The 13,636-nt window shown below is 40.9% G+C and overlaps 1 protein-coding gene across 1 annotated transcript; it reads right to left on the bottom strand.

The window, feature by feature from the left end:
- Positions 1 to 840: 840 nt before the first annotated feature.
- ostm1 (osteoclastogenesis associated transmembrane protein 1) lies at positions 841 to 8,367 on the bottom strand. The gene is made up of 6 exons (XM_072678904.1): positions 7,913 to 8,367; positions 7,027 to 7,141; positions 6,553 to 6,647; positions 5,780 to 5,890; positions 4,823 to 4,988; positions 841 to 3,972 (listed from the first exon to the last, which is right to left on the bottom strand). Exons 1-6 carry the CDS (start codon positions 8,282 to 8,284, stop codon positions 3,917 to 3,919), a joined length of 915 nt encoding a protein of 304 aa, XP_072535005.1. The 5' UTR covers positions 8,285 to 8,367; the 3' UTR covers positions 841 to 3,916.
- Positions 8,368 to 13,636: the final 5,269 nt, after the last annotated feature.

Genomic DNA, 13,636 nt, shown 5'->3' on the forward strand with positions numbered 1-13,636 from the left:
ATTTAGATTTGTGACATAATTTAAATCTGGCCATTGTTCTTTACATTGCGCTAATATTTCAAAGGAAACAATCCAAAATGACTTCCAATAAAAATTTTGTTTGTTTGTTCATTTTTTTAAAATAAAAATTGTGTGCCTTTTTCTCCATAATGTGGACCTAATTAACCAACCCAATTATAACTCCTCCTAGCACTAGCAATGCTCCCGACACCAGGAGGGTAAGGACTTAACACATGCCCCCTCAGATACATGACAAGCAAGCAAGCACCTCTTTTTCAACTGCCGACGATGCAGCATGCTCTTGAGGAAAGGGCCGGGTCCCCAGCTCCACTGGACCAGCTAACAGACGCCTGTGCCGACCAATATACCTTAAGAATGATGAGGGGAGAGAGCACCATCTACCCACTTGACGAGAATGCAGCCGATTGTGCTCTCATGGACTCCGGCTGCTGATGGCAAAGCAGTATGGCCTGGGACTTGAACTCACAACGTCCAGGCCATAGTAGTAGGGCATTAAACTGCTGAACCTTAGAGCAGATCTACCTATCTAGTAAAAAGTGTCCCAATAGACTTTAGGCATGGCCTCAAGGTCATCACAGCTTTACCTCACCCTGAAAAAGGGTAAAACAAGCTCTTTACACCATTCAGTGCATGCAACCTAACACCAGACCTGTTACACTGGAATTAAGAGTGGTATAACTTGTGCCAGGTTGAAAGGCAATATAGGTAAATACAGGTCTTAGCAATCCCTTCCATTCACGACACTGCTGCTGAGGTTTCAAGTTATATGTCCTTATAAACAGGTGTTTACACAAAAGCAAACACATGACTCTCTCAAACTTAATAACTGAAAGAGATTTTTTTTTATTCATGGTATTCATTTTGATTTGTGCAGGGTATACGGAAGTGGAAGTACAAACACTGTGTCAATATTTTATTCAATTAAAAGTCCCAAGACAAAACAGGAAAAGCAGGAAAAGGGACAGAACATGATTGATCACTGACCCTGGGTGCGGTCAGTCCGCCAATCATGTCTGATATCATAAGTTTGCTTGTTTAGTTTAGAACAGGAGAGACCGCTAACACTGCTAACAAATGCACACCCAAAAAAAAGTCTCCAGATTTTCACTTGTTTAGAACATGACTGACTATAATCCTAAAAAAATCAAATAAATAAAAGTAATAAACAAAACAAAATAGAGCTGAATGTTGCAGCAGCCATTTTGAGTAACCTTTTATGTTTTAGCCTAAATGTTTAAATAAGTTCGTACCCATGGCATTTTTGCTAAATAGTTTTTAAATAATTAACTAAAAAAATCTTACTTATAAATTCAGAATTTGTGCTACAGAGATCAGATTAGTGACAGTCCAGCTCCAGTGTTTGTTAGCTAGCTAGCTAGCAACATTAGCCTGACGTCTCCAGTTATAGACTAGCTAGCTAGAGCAGCAAAACTATTTATAACATACTCAGATATTTAGAAAGTAAGCAAGTAAGTAAATAATTGAACAAATAAACTAGACTTTTCTTTTTCTTTTCTTTCTTCCTTTTTTTTTGCAGCAGTGGTGGTGTGTGTTGTGGGGTCTAATGGGTGACACTGGTTCAAACACGATGCATTAACAGCTTCATTTTTCATTGATATGAATTCGGCTGGAGGCTTTAATAAATATAATAAAAATAAAATGATTCTCACTGATTAACAGGAGAAAAGATTTGTACTTTGTACGTTTAGCTAACTAAAAACCGAAGTAGTAAACGCATTCTCCCCCATGTAAAACATGTAACGGAGAGAATTTCTTTAATACTTGAGAAAAGCACAAATCAAAAATTATTGCGCAAGTATAGTTATAAAATAATATTAATATTATTAATAATAATAATAATAATAATAGCACACTTTCGTGGCGTATTCTCCAGCGCTGTGCTTGTGCAACGCTTCACAGGACTGAGGGGAGCAGTAAAACCGAGTGAGGTACATGTGAAGCCTGGTGTCTTCTGGCCACTTCTTCATTTATCCACAGTCTGCGGCTAACAAAGGTCCTGGGGACTATAAGATCCAGAAGAATAGACGAGGAGGCCAGCAGAGAAGCATTAAAAGGGGGTGAAGTCTGCTCTGGAGACCTTTTTTAAGCAGTAATGCGACAACCATTTGCATTAGAGACGCTCGTTTTATTTGTTATTTTTATTTGAAATGGCAAGAAGTACTTGTGAAAGGTCGATCTCGTACACGATGCTTCGACTACAGGCTTGCATTGATTTATCTGAAGCCTAAGTCCCCGCTGAGTTAAGAGCTCGGGGCATTTCATAATGCGGCGATTACTTAAGGTCCAAAGTCACTGCTCTGCTTCTAACCAGGGCAAAGCGTGATGGAGGATAAGCTCATATTCCCTCATCCTCTCTAAGGGTCTTGTCAGGCAAAGCCGGACTTTGCTCATGCTTTGCCTAGCTAGGTATTTCGGCTTTTACACCGGTTCCCCGGTCACGTGGACGTGTGACTGGCCTCCTCCTCGATACATGCGCGGCTCGAGTCAGGAGTAATGACTTTCGGGCCCCCCACCATCACCACCACCCCCACCAGCCCGGATTGCTTACGGAGCAAGAAAGAAAGGCACACGGCTTATAGGAAAGAAAGCTGTCGTTCTCACTATGCTGCGAGCTTAACGCGTATGAAAAGGCCATTTTCCACCTACGGCTCCCCTCCCGGGCACTACGCAATCATATGATTCAACAAATCAGGCGCAATGCGCTTAACAGCCAGTGTGATAGGCAGTGGCTCTGCGCCATAAGACCAAAAAGCCAAGGCAGCTTAAACGGATGTGTTGTTGAGATTTCTCGGGCAAGTAACTTTATCCTACATTTAGATTAGCTGCTAATGAGGGGGAGGAAACCGGTCCAAGGGAAGTGCCACATAACCCAAAAAACAACAGCCTCCTGACATGCATTTCATTCAATGGTGTGGAGGGTGTGCACTAAAGGACAACTAATATTTACACTTGGAGAGTACCCTTATTCTGTGTCAATGGCTTCTGATGGCAAGATCTGGGGGAGCCAGGGAATTATAACGACATTACCAAAAATAACAGTGAAATTAACTCTTTCCTTTATAGATAAAAAAAAAAAAAGCTCTTCTCTCCTTTTCCTGCTAAATAACCAGTCAGGCTGTTACATTATGACGGCACAGTTACTTCATAATGCATTAGCAGCAGAGAGGGTAGACATGGTGCTTTCTCGTACAAAAAAAGGGGGGGAAAAAAGCCTTGGCCAAAGCAGCACGTGACCTGTATAGTTCTTTAGCTTCTTGTAAAGTGCATTCTCCTTTCATTTCAGACATTGCTTTTTCCTCCTCGCTCCATGCATGCACCTTTGACCTTGCAGCACATATTTATTAATGGGTCCTTCACTAATGGACATCAAGTGCTTGCCTCAGTACCACTGCTGTGTTACATGTACGAGTACCCCACCGTACCCGGGGAAAAAAAATAAAAAATAATAATGAAAGCTGTTAGGAGGCATAAAGATGTCCTCTATGCTGCACTGAGACAACAGCATAACCAACCAGGCTCACATGATGCTGTGGTCAGCTCTCCCTCTCTCAAACCACAAACCCTCAAAATCTCTACTGCTACAGTTACGATAATCTGTCCTCCCGTAAACATGTCTGAATTTGTTTTGCCACAAAACACAATAGAATAAGAGCATCAAAAGAACAAGGGAAAAAAAAAGCACACACACCATATTTTACTATTGCTAAGCAGTCATCTTCAAGTCAGTGATCAGATATGGAGGATGTTTTCAAGTCCACGTCCATGAAGGAGAGCTGTCCATCCGTCCCACATCCAGAAGGTGCTTGTTGATTCACAAAGCAGGAAAAGACACTGGAAAACCACCGCTCTGCTCCTCCTGTTCCTCCTTCCCCGTTCAGCTAAACTTGTCTTGGATATTCATCAGGCTGTGGTTGGACTTGGCTCTTTTGGCTGCAGAATTGAACAGAATAAGCAGAGTGGTATGTGGTTTAGAAGGCTACAGGTTCAACTTTTACAGCCAGGGAACTAAACCCAGGAGCTTACTGAACTCCCATAAAATGTGCCAGTGAGCTAAGGGCATGTGCTGTGGCTGCTGGATGCTACCTAAAGAAAGAACATAGCAGGCTGATGTTTCAGCTTAACTGAGCTACACACACACACTACAGTGGTGTCTCTTTACCAAGTAACATTTTCATCCTTGTTAATATCAGCATTAAGATTTGAGAGCAAAGTAGAATCTTCAAAATTTAAACACAAATTTCAGAATTTCGTAGAATTCGGTGGCATGTCCCTCTCTTTAGCCTTAATGACATTGCTCCCTCGATCAGACATGGACTTTACAAGCTGGGTTTTGCATTTATTTGCCTAGAAAACTTTACAAAATTGCATATTCCTTTTTTTTGGCACATAACTTTTATATTGTTCAAAAGGTATACATTTACAAGCTCAAAATATATATATTAATGTGTAGGTAAATGTGGTCTTCAAGATGCCTTTATTTGCCTTTTTAGACAAGTTTATCCAGGTTCTTCCTTAATGTATGGTAAAGACAGACCTCCAGTGGCACCCACAGACATGTCTATGTATGCAAGTGTACTCATTATGTAAATTATATGAAAAAACCCAAATGTAGACATCATGTTTAGTAATACCAAACTGTCCAATGTACTCGTCCATCTACATAATTGCACCCCCACCCACCCCCCCAAATTCATTAACGTAGTATGACACTTTCGCCCTCTGCCCACCTCTCCCCTCTCCGCTAACATAGACAATAGGTCTGGCGAAGCAAGTTACTCACGGTGTATGAGCTTTCGTTTCTTTTGTTCAGAGTGCAGGAAGTTGCTCAAGTAGAAGATGACTGGAAGGAAAAGCATGAAGCTGGACACAGCGATGACCGGCACAGTCTCTTCACGTGGGACAGAACAGCCAAAGTTCTTGCTCCACAAACGGCGGGTCACGTTCATCTGGAAAGTGTGGCAAACCAAAGGATGCTCTATATAAAATCTGGAGGCATTTTAAGCCTTGTCTTTAAAACAATACAAAAAGTGCTAAAACAGTATATAATGGTTCCATCTATACCATCTATACAAATTCATATCAGAATATTATGACCACCTACCCTTGTGAAACACCGTGGCATGAACTGTATTAGGGGACAGAAGGTGTTCGTTATAGAGGTTAAGTGGTCCACTGTGGTGGGTTGATTGTTCTGTACCTCTTGCCAGAGTCTTCGTTCCCCTCTGGCAATAATGGACTGTGGGGCACCACTGTTATGCTGTTGGGAGGCACTCAATTTGCAAGGAGTCCATTCTCTGTCCACCTTCCAACAGCATAACAGTGGTGCCCTACAGGCCATTTATGCCAGTAAACTAGTTAACCTCTGTAAAGCACTCTCTTCCCATCACCTAATACAGTCCATGCCATGACATCTCACTAGTGTCATCCTAGGGTTATTCACATATATGGGAATCCTATAATATGACTGTAAGTATGTATGTATGCATGTGTTTGTGTATAATCATTCCAAGGAAAACAAATGATCACTATTATTTAATCATTTCTCCCTAATGGACATTCCACCTAGTCTTCTGGTCGCCCATAGGCAATACTTATTATTATTTATAGCTTAATATTTACAACACTCTCCATTTTCCAACATCTACAGTATGCAAATGTTTATGGTTTTATGGCAATATGTGTGATGTATTTCTGCACATAGAAACAGTAAAAATCAGGGACTGCATGTATTACTTACTGCATCCTCTATATCAATGCAGTAAGTCTTGTTTTTCAACATGGAACTGTACATCTCATTGAGCCCTTTGTATGTGGCCTTGCAGTCTGAGCACAGCTCAGTGTGATTCCCCTGTTAAAAAAAAGCACACAGTCACTGTCTGCAGAAAAGTCACGATAACTTTAAAAACACACTTTAAATTCTATCCACAATACTATTCAGTAAAACTATTCATGTAGAATGTACCAATCAGCCATAACATTAAACCCTAATGCCCCCCCCCCCATTGTGCCGCTTAACCATTTCTGGCCAATCAATGCATATACTCCACAAGACATAGCCAGCGTGAACTTTTACAACAGTTTGTGTTTCAGTAGCTCTGCTGTGGGGTCAGACCAGACAGCCTAGCCAACATCTTTACATTGTTCCTGCTTCCAACACATCAAGTTCAAAAACTGTCTGTTCACTAGCTGCCTAATGTGTATCCCACCCCTGGACAGTTACCATTGAAACCAGTGATGTTCCCTTTACCAGTGGTCTTGTCTTATGGCTGACTTGTATAACATTCCATTAATAAACAAAAACTATAAATAATATAGAACTACAGAAAACTATACAATAAACCAGTGGGGGGCATCTCTGGTCCTGGAAGGCTGGTTCCTGCACAGGTTTGTGCTTTTCCTGCTCAAGCATACCTCACCATAACTCACCTGGTCTGTTAGAGCAGGGAAATCAGCTGTGCTGGACTCTACAATTTTACAATGAATGGCCCAAAGTTTCCAAAGTTTTTATACCTGGTATTTCTCAAAGCAGCTCAGGGTCTTATTCAGGTGGGCAATAAAGTCCAAGGTACTATTGGTCAGGCTTTTTTTATCTGGAGTCAAACATTCTGATGAACACAAAAAGAAGAAGTGAACATCAGAACATAGTTAATATAGTAAATAGTTAATAGTAAGTAACCCTTAGAACAATCAGCATAAGTCCTACATTATATCTTCAATTATTCAAAAGTATTTTTCCAAAAAGGCTTGAAAGGGTCATGTACAATATTTATGGTATTTTAAACTGAGCCCAAAAACTGCTTCCTGTTTCTACAACAGGATCACACAATGTGCGTTCTCTAAACTTTCCGACACAGTTACATTTTAAGTCAAGCTGATGATAAGTTGCACAAGTCCTGCAACTTAATGGAGAAGTGCGTATCTTTTGTCAATGACCTTGATCAAAGAGCACTTCATGTTCCAGGGCAGCCATACTAACGTACTCACGGGTGCACAAAGCTGTCGTCCAGATGTCTGTTAAGCTGCTGTAAAGGTTGAAGAGCAACATCAGCCTGTCCGACCGCATCAGGCTGTCCTGGCAACTGACGTTTCCGGACCCAGTCTGTGCAGAGAAAGAGAGAAGTAACACGGCATGACTCAGAACTGCTTCATGGCTCGTCTTTTCCATCAGAGCTCTCTCACTACAACACCCAGCATGCATACCACCATTATGGGAATTGCCCATACATCAGCGAAGAAGTGTAGTCACTGATGAAAAGGCTACTAAATGCAGATGTGATATTCGTCTTACTTGCAGTAAATGTTAGTCATCTGGCTTATCTGGTTATATTGCTTGTAGTTCCTCCTACCTTCACGACACCTCGTCAGAAGTGGGGTTTCTTACTCTTAAAACTAAGAAAATGACTATAGGATGTATGTATGTTTATCAGAAAGACCTAGCAACGTACACATTTTTCATTTTGACCAAGGTGAGCTTTTAAGATTCAATAAATAAGCATTTGGCCTATCATTGGTCTACAATAAGACAGTGAAGCAATCAGCTGCCACAGTAAAACTCCATTCAACAGTCTAAACTCATCCCTGAGAGACGTTCACAATAACATGGCTTAGTAAAAGTCATAAGTGCTTGTTTTCTCGAGCGACACACGTTGCTAAAATGTTCCAGAGTGATGCACCAACGTTAGCTACAATCACGAGATATCCTGCATGTGACCAAAGCCGGGGGGGAGGAGGGATGAAGGGATACAGAAAGGAGGGGGGGGGGGGGGGGGGGGGGTGCTTCTGTAAAAGAGAATCTACAACACAGCCCTCTATTAAACTAATAAGGCTAGTCAGTACACCCCCAAAGTGAGGAGGAGGAGGAGGAGCCCACCTGTCCGGAGGAGATGTTAGTGTAGATCTCGTCGAAGCTGCTATAACCCTGGTAGCAGTTCTGACAGACTTTTAGGGGGCGAGCGGAGGAGACCAGGCAGTTCACTACAGTCACATACCGCTGACCAAAGATCCTCAGCATCTCCAAGCAGTTCTCGGTAACCTCCAAATTGTCTGGAAACTTAGCGGCCAGACTGAGAGGGAAAAAGCCCAGGCTGTTCTCCTCCAGAGACAGGAGGGACGGATGCGATGCTTCTCCAGAGCCGCTCGGCTCCGCGGCGCGGACGGACTGGTTAAACGCTCCGAGAAATGTCAGTGCGCTCCCCCAGATCAGTAAACCTAACAAACGACCATCCCCTCTAAATCCCCCCATTTTTATTGATCTTTTTTAGGTTGGTCCAACGCAGGGTCTGTGCCTCCGCCGCTGTCCGTTCACACACCTCTTCCTGTTTTGTTTCTCCTACTCGCTCCCTCCGGTCACATGATGAACTCTCGCGAGACGTCGAGGGATGTCAGAGAAGCACGTGCTGATGTTTCTGTTTTTCTGGCCTTTTTATAGGTGGAAAGGCTGTTCATAGAGGTTTTTTTTTTTTTTTTTTTTTTTTTTTTTTTACAAATTGTGTACAAATATATATATATATATATATATATATATATATATATATATATATATATATATATATAATTAATTAATAATCAATATAATAAGGCTTTTTTGCAAGCATTTACAAAAACAGAAATGCTGTAATGCCAGTTTTAAAATTCATGTAAAATATGTGTAATGTGTCTCCAGTGACTGTAGTATAGAGGCACCAGTCTGAAAGCTCAGTAGTTAATCAGTACTCCTGGCTACAAATACATCATGAGGACTAACCAACACTTTACACACCTCTGAGAAAAGGTTGTTGAAGAGTATAAGCACAGAAATGATAAATAAAAGTCCCTGAACATCCCCTGGAAGGAATATGGCTCATGTGAAATTCTGCCTGCAGGACAGTAGAGTGGTATTTCCCACCGCCACCGAAAAATAATCTTTTCTTCATATATATAATAAATGACAACAAATCATCAGCCGAAATGCAATGAATCTTTATTCATGCAGAATAAAGCTAAACATGCACTAAATACAATTTTATGCAAAAGTTTGAGCTCCCCTAATCAAAATTCCTGTTAGCATGACTCGTAAAGTCAGATGGAGGTTATGATTTGCAATCCTCATTCTTTCAGACCTCGACTTGACCTTCACTGTTTCTGCTAGAACTGCCATTGCCTCATCACATTCAGCACAGAGGAAACGGCTACCTGACCATTATTGTCAAGGTTCAGAGTGCTAGGCAGCTGCTTAGAGGAGCCCATGTATTAATACAGCTTTTAATAGGCCAGGGAATATCTGCCTCACCTGGCCTTTCCCTTTGATGACTGAGAACAAGCCATAGCTCGTACAAGCTAATAATTAGGAGAGCTCAACTCTATCAGGGCTGAGTCCAGACATTCGCATGGTGCCTCTTCCTTCCAAAGCATCTTTAGCTCTTTAATGCCTTTTGGAGATCAATTCATCTCACATCGCTATTCACACTAACAGAAATTCTGACCAGGGGGGTCCACATTTGTGCATGCCACAGTATAACCGCCGAGGAAGCCCGTATCTATTGAAGAGCGTATCTAGTAGGGGTGCTGGTGACGGTGCGGTGGGGGTATCTTCTACTAACGGTTTCTCTGGCTTGTCCCAGGCCCTGTGGTGGGGGGTAAGCGGTAAGAGGAGGGGCGGTTTTCACATGGAGGCCCTGAATAGGCCCCTCTGCTACTCAGCGCACAGCTGGAACATTGGAAATGACTGAGGTCGCCACGCTATATGTGCACACACTGAGTCTGCACGACTCCACTCACACGCACTTCTAGCGGGGGATCCCCTATAATAATTCTCACAATGTGAACCCCCCACCCTCACACACACACACACACACACAATCTCCCCTATCCAACAGAATGAGCCTGCTTCAAACTCAAGGTTTTCTAATAGCCCAGACGCATTCTCTCTCTCTCTCTCTCTCTCTCTCTCTCTCTCTCTCTCTCTCTCTCTCTCTCTCTCTCTCTCGTCTCTGCTGCCCGCCGCTTTTTTTTTTTTTTTTTTTTTTTTTTTTTTTTGACACCGTGCAATTTTTCGTCCTCGCGAGCCACGAAAAAAAAAATAATTACGGAGTCAAGGTAAACGATCTCGGGCTCCGGTTCTGATTGTGGTAATTGTCCCAAACCCTCGAATCAAGGCATCGCAGTCAATGGTCTTTAATGCGAAATTAGTGCCTCTTGATAACTTGCAGTCCGCAGCAATCCCGCAGTCATCAGAGCTAATGGAAAGCGTGGGGGATGCAGGATGCTTCGCATTAAGCCCTATTCTGACAGGAGAGCTACAGCTTGGTGTGTGTGTGTGTGTGTGTGCGTTTCTGTGCTGGATTGTGGCTTTAGCTCTCCAGCACAGCTCTGTTAATGTGGATGATAAACTCCAACACATGGCCAACACAAGTCATCTTGGTGATTCTGGCGGGCTTGGTTCACAAAATATTTGAGCCCACCTGGATGCTAGGCCTACACAGCACTGCCACTGTTTGCCACTACTGCAGGTGCTGGTGTAGACTTTTGGAAAGATGCACTGTACAATGACTGGTGACCTCTAGACAGAGGTTAACTTAGGGCAAAAATGATTATTAAAAAGCTCCTTATCTGAGCAGTAAGAGTTTATTTACTCATTAAACACTAATATTGGCAACAAAAAAAAAAACACTCCTTGTACTGTATTTGTGTTTACTTTGCAATAAATGAGATAATGACCTGAGATACATGGCTTCACACAATATGCTCTGCACAACAGTACAGATTCATAGTTGAGGAAGAGGAAAATACTGTCAAATATTATCAGATTCCATCAATCAGTGTGTAAAAAAGTAAATACAGCTCAAAATAGAGAGTAAGTAACTATTTAGAAACGGTTGACTTCAAAACAGTCATCTGTTTCTAGGGGTTCCATAGGTTTTGTGTGCTGCTGAGGCTATAACCAATCATCAGCCTTTAGTCAAGTCAAGTCAGATTTATTTGTATAGCACTTTTTACAACTGTTTTCGTCACAAAGCAGCTTTACATAATTAGTAATAAATAAAAGACAGAGACAAAAAAAAGATATAACGTAAGACATGAAAGATCAAAGACCCCCAGTGAGTAGCCAATGGCGACAGTGGCAAGGAAAAGCTCCCTCGGGAACCAAGACTCACAAGGGGGACCCATCCATCCATCCTCCTCTGATCAGAACTATTTAAACATTAATTATTGATAAAAGATAATGTTTACATGAACTCTTTATATGAACAAGACATGCTGAAGGCTGATGACTGAAACACAGTGTTCAAGATGCACCACCTGTGGTATTTGTGTAGACACAGGCATGTCTGGACCTTAATCACCCAGCCTTCATACAGACATTTACACATATTTGTATTTATTGTATATATACTTCTTTTCTATACACCCTGTCTCGTATTTTGTCTCTTGTCTTTGCACTAGTGTACGTGCTTCTTATGTCTTAGTTTCTTAGTCTGGAGACTTAGCCTAACAGTGTTTGGTTGTACTGTACAAGCCTGATGCATCTTCGACAACACTGTACTAAATGTGAACTTCCAACTGATGACGTTTCACTAGTCAACAGAAACACAACTACAGACAAGAAAGCAGTGAATTGAGAATTGTCTTAAATGTGTCAAACCTACCACCAACATGATTTGGAACTGACAGATGAATCAGCCAATCATGGAGGCCAAGATACTTCCCTACTGTAAATGAAGGCAAGTAAGTATTTGTTAGCAATGCAACAAATACTGCAACGTACAAGGTCAAATATGGACATTCATAGCTTTAAATGCCTGTGGAGAGCAGCCAAAAAATGTCCTACTGCATTACTGTTAGCCAGGGTTGGGTAGTAATGGAACATTGAGTGAGCGAGTCTATATACCTGATATGCTGCTGTGGATTTTTTTTCTATAGTCATTGGTTGTGACTTGCTAGCAGTGCCCCCTGTGGATAATCGTAAAATTGTGGGTCCCATCACAGCATGTCCTGCTTTAAAAATGCCTTCACTGGAAAGAATGAAAAATAATATCTCTGTCCAATGGAAATTAGGCCTCCCAGCAGAAAATGATCTATCACGTCATTTTAAAGAAACTTCTGAAGGTAAGAAAATTGCCATTTAATCCATGTAGGCGAGTAGCTGCATGATTTGCTAGCCGACTTCTACATTGCATAATATTTTAGAGATAACAAAGCTAAGCTAAATCTTAAATATTCTCGTTGACATATTTAAACCTTCTCAAATAGTCATTTTTTACATTTTTGAAATGTTATTCTTACATCATCTGAAGACAGCTGCCCATTACACTGTCCTGCTAGAAAAAAACAGCATACAGCAGCAAACCTGAACATTAAACATTTCACAATGAATGGACCAAAATATTCATCCAGAATAGCTTGGAATAAAATACCAATTTAAAATGAGTTTACATTACTAATTACATAAATTAAGATTCTGTTTCCTTTACTTGTGAAGTTGTCATTTAGAGGTAAGGTTTTGTTCCAGCAAAAATGTTAATGTTTTTTTTTATTGTCTTTATTTGAATAATTTTATTTGATTTATTTGAAAGTAATCAGATTATGGTACTTTAATATAGTAATCCTTTGGATTATGTTACAATATATTTTTTTTAGTTCAGGTAATCGGTCACCTCTAACCAAATACATTTTGAAAGCAAACCTCCCAACCCTGCTGTTAGCATAGTGCTATCATGCTGCTAGAAACCCATAGGTGGGTTCTCTGGCATTTATGGCCAGAACTGAAACCCTGCATCTTATAGATAGTGTAAACTGCTGCATAATTAGATCATTAATAAGAGTACATTTAAGAATAATTAATACAAATAATGAGATAGAAATGGTAATAAGATCTGCCGTCTCTAGAAAATAGATATTCTACAAAAATGGTGAGTTTAATTAACTTTTTTATGAAAACGTTTCCACATTCTTGTTGGATCTGTATCAATAATCCAATAGTCTCATGGACCTATATCTCAGTCGTTAAACTGAAGTAATATTTAACCAAACTAATCATAACACACAAAGTAAAATCTCCAGTGTTGTGTTTAAATTTCCATTCAAACGTATCTGTAGAGATCTTTTTACAACAGGTGTTGTCACAAAGCAGCTTTACAGAAATCCACTCCAGGCTCCTATTGACCAAGCCAAGGTTGAGAGTGGCAAGGAGACATTTCCCATTAAAGCAAGAGAATTAAACCTCTGGAGGAACCAAGACTCAAAATCCATCTTCCTGTGGTCAACATTGGAAAGCAAAACCTTAATCCAACAGCAATAATATGAGTTATGAGAATAGTGAATACAGAAACAATGGGAGTCTAATCATCAGATGGCATTGAGATGATAATCAAAGCAAAGGGGTTTTGATATAGTACTGAAAGTGGGTTCTTTGACCTGTGACATCTACAAGAACCATCTACAAAAGTCCTTCCACTGAAGCGAAGAACTATTTAAGCATTCTGATGGCTCCTTCGGTTGTCGTGGTTCTAGATAGAACCAGTCACCTTGTATGAACCAATGAAAACCTGACAAATGCTACAAGCCTATCAGCCTAACCGTGTGAGGCAGGTGTACAGTGTTCTAGGACCAAATAACT

The sequence above is a fragment of the Salminus brasiliensis genome, chromosome 1 (assembly GCF_030463535.1).
Source record: "Salminus brasiliensis chromosome 1, fSalBra1.hap2, whole genome shotgun sequence".
Taxonomy (NCBI): Eukaryota; Metazoa; Chordata; class Actinopteri; order Characiformes; family Bryconidae; genus Salminus; species Salminus brasiliensis.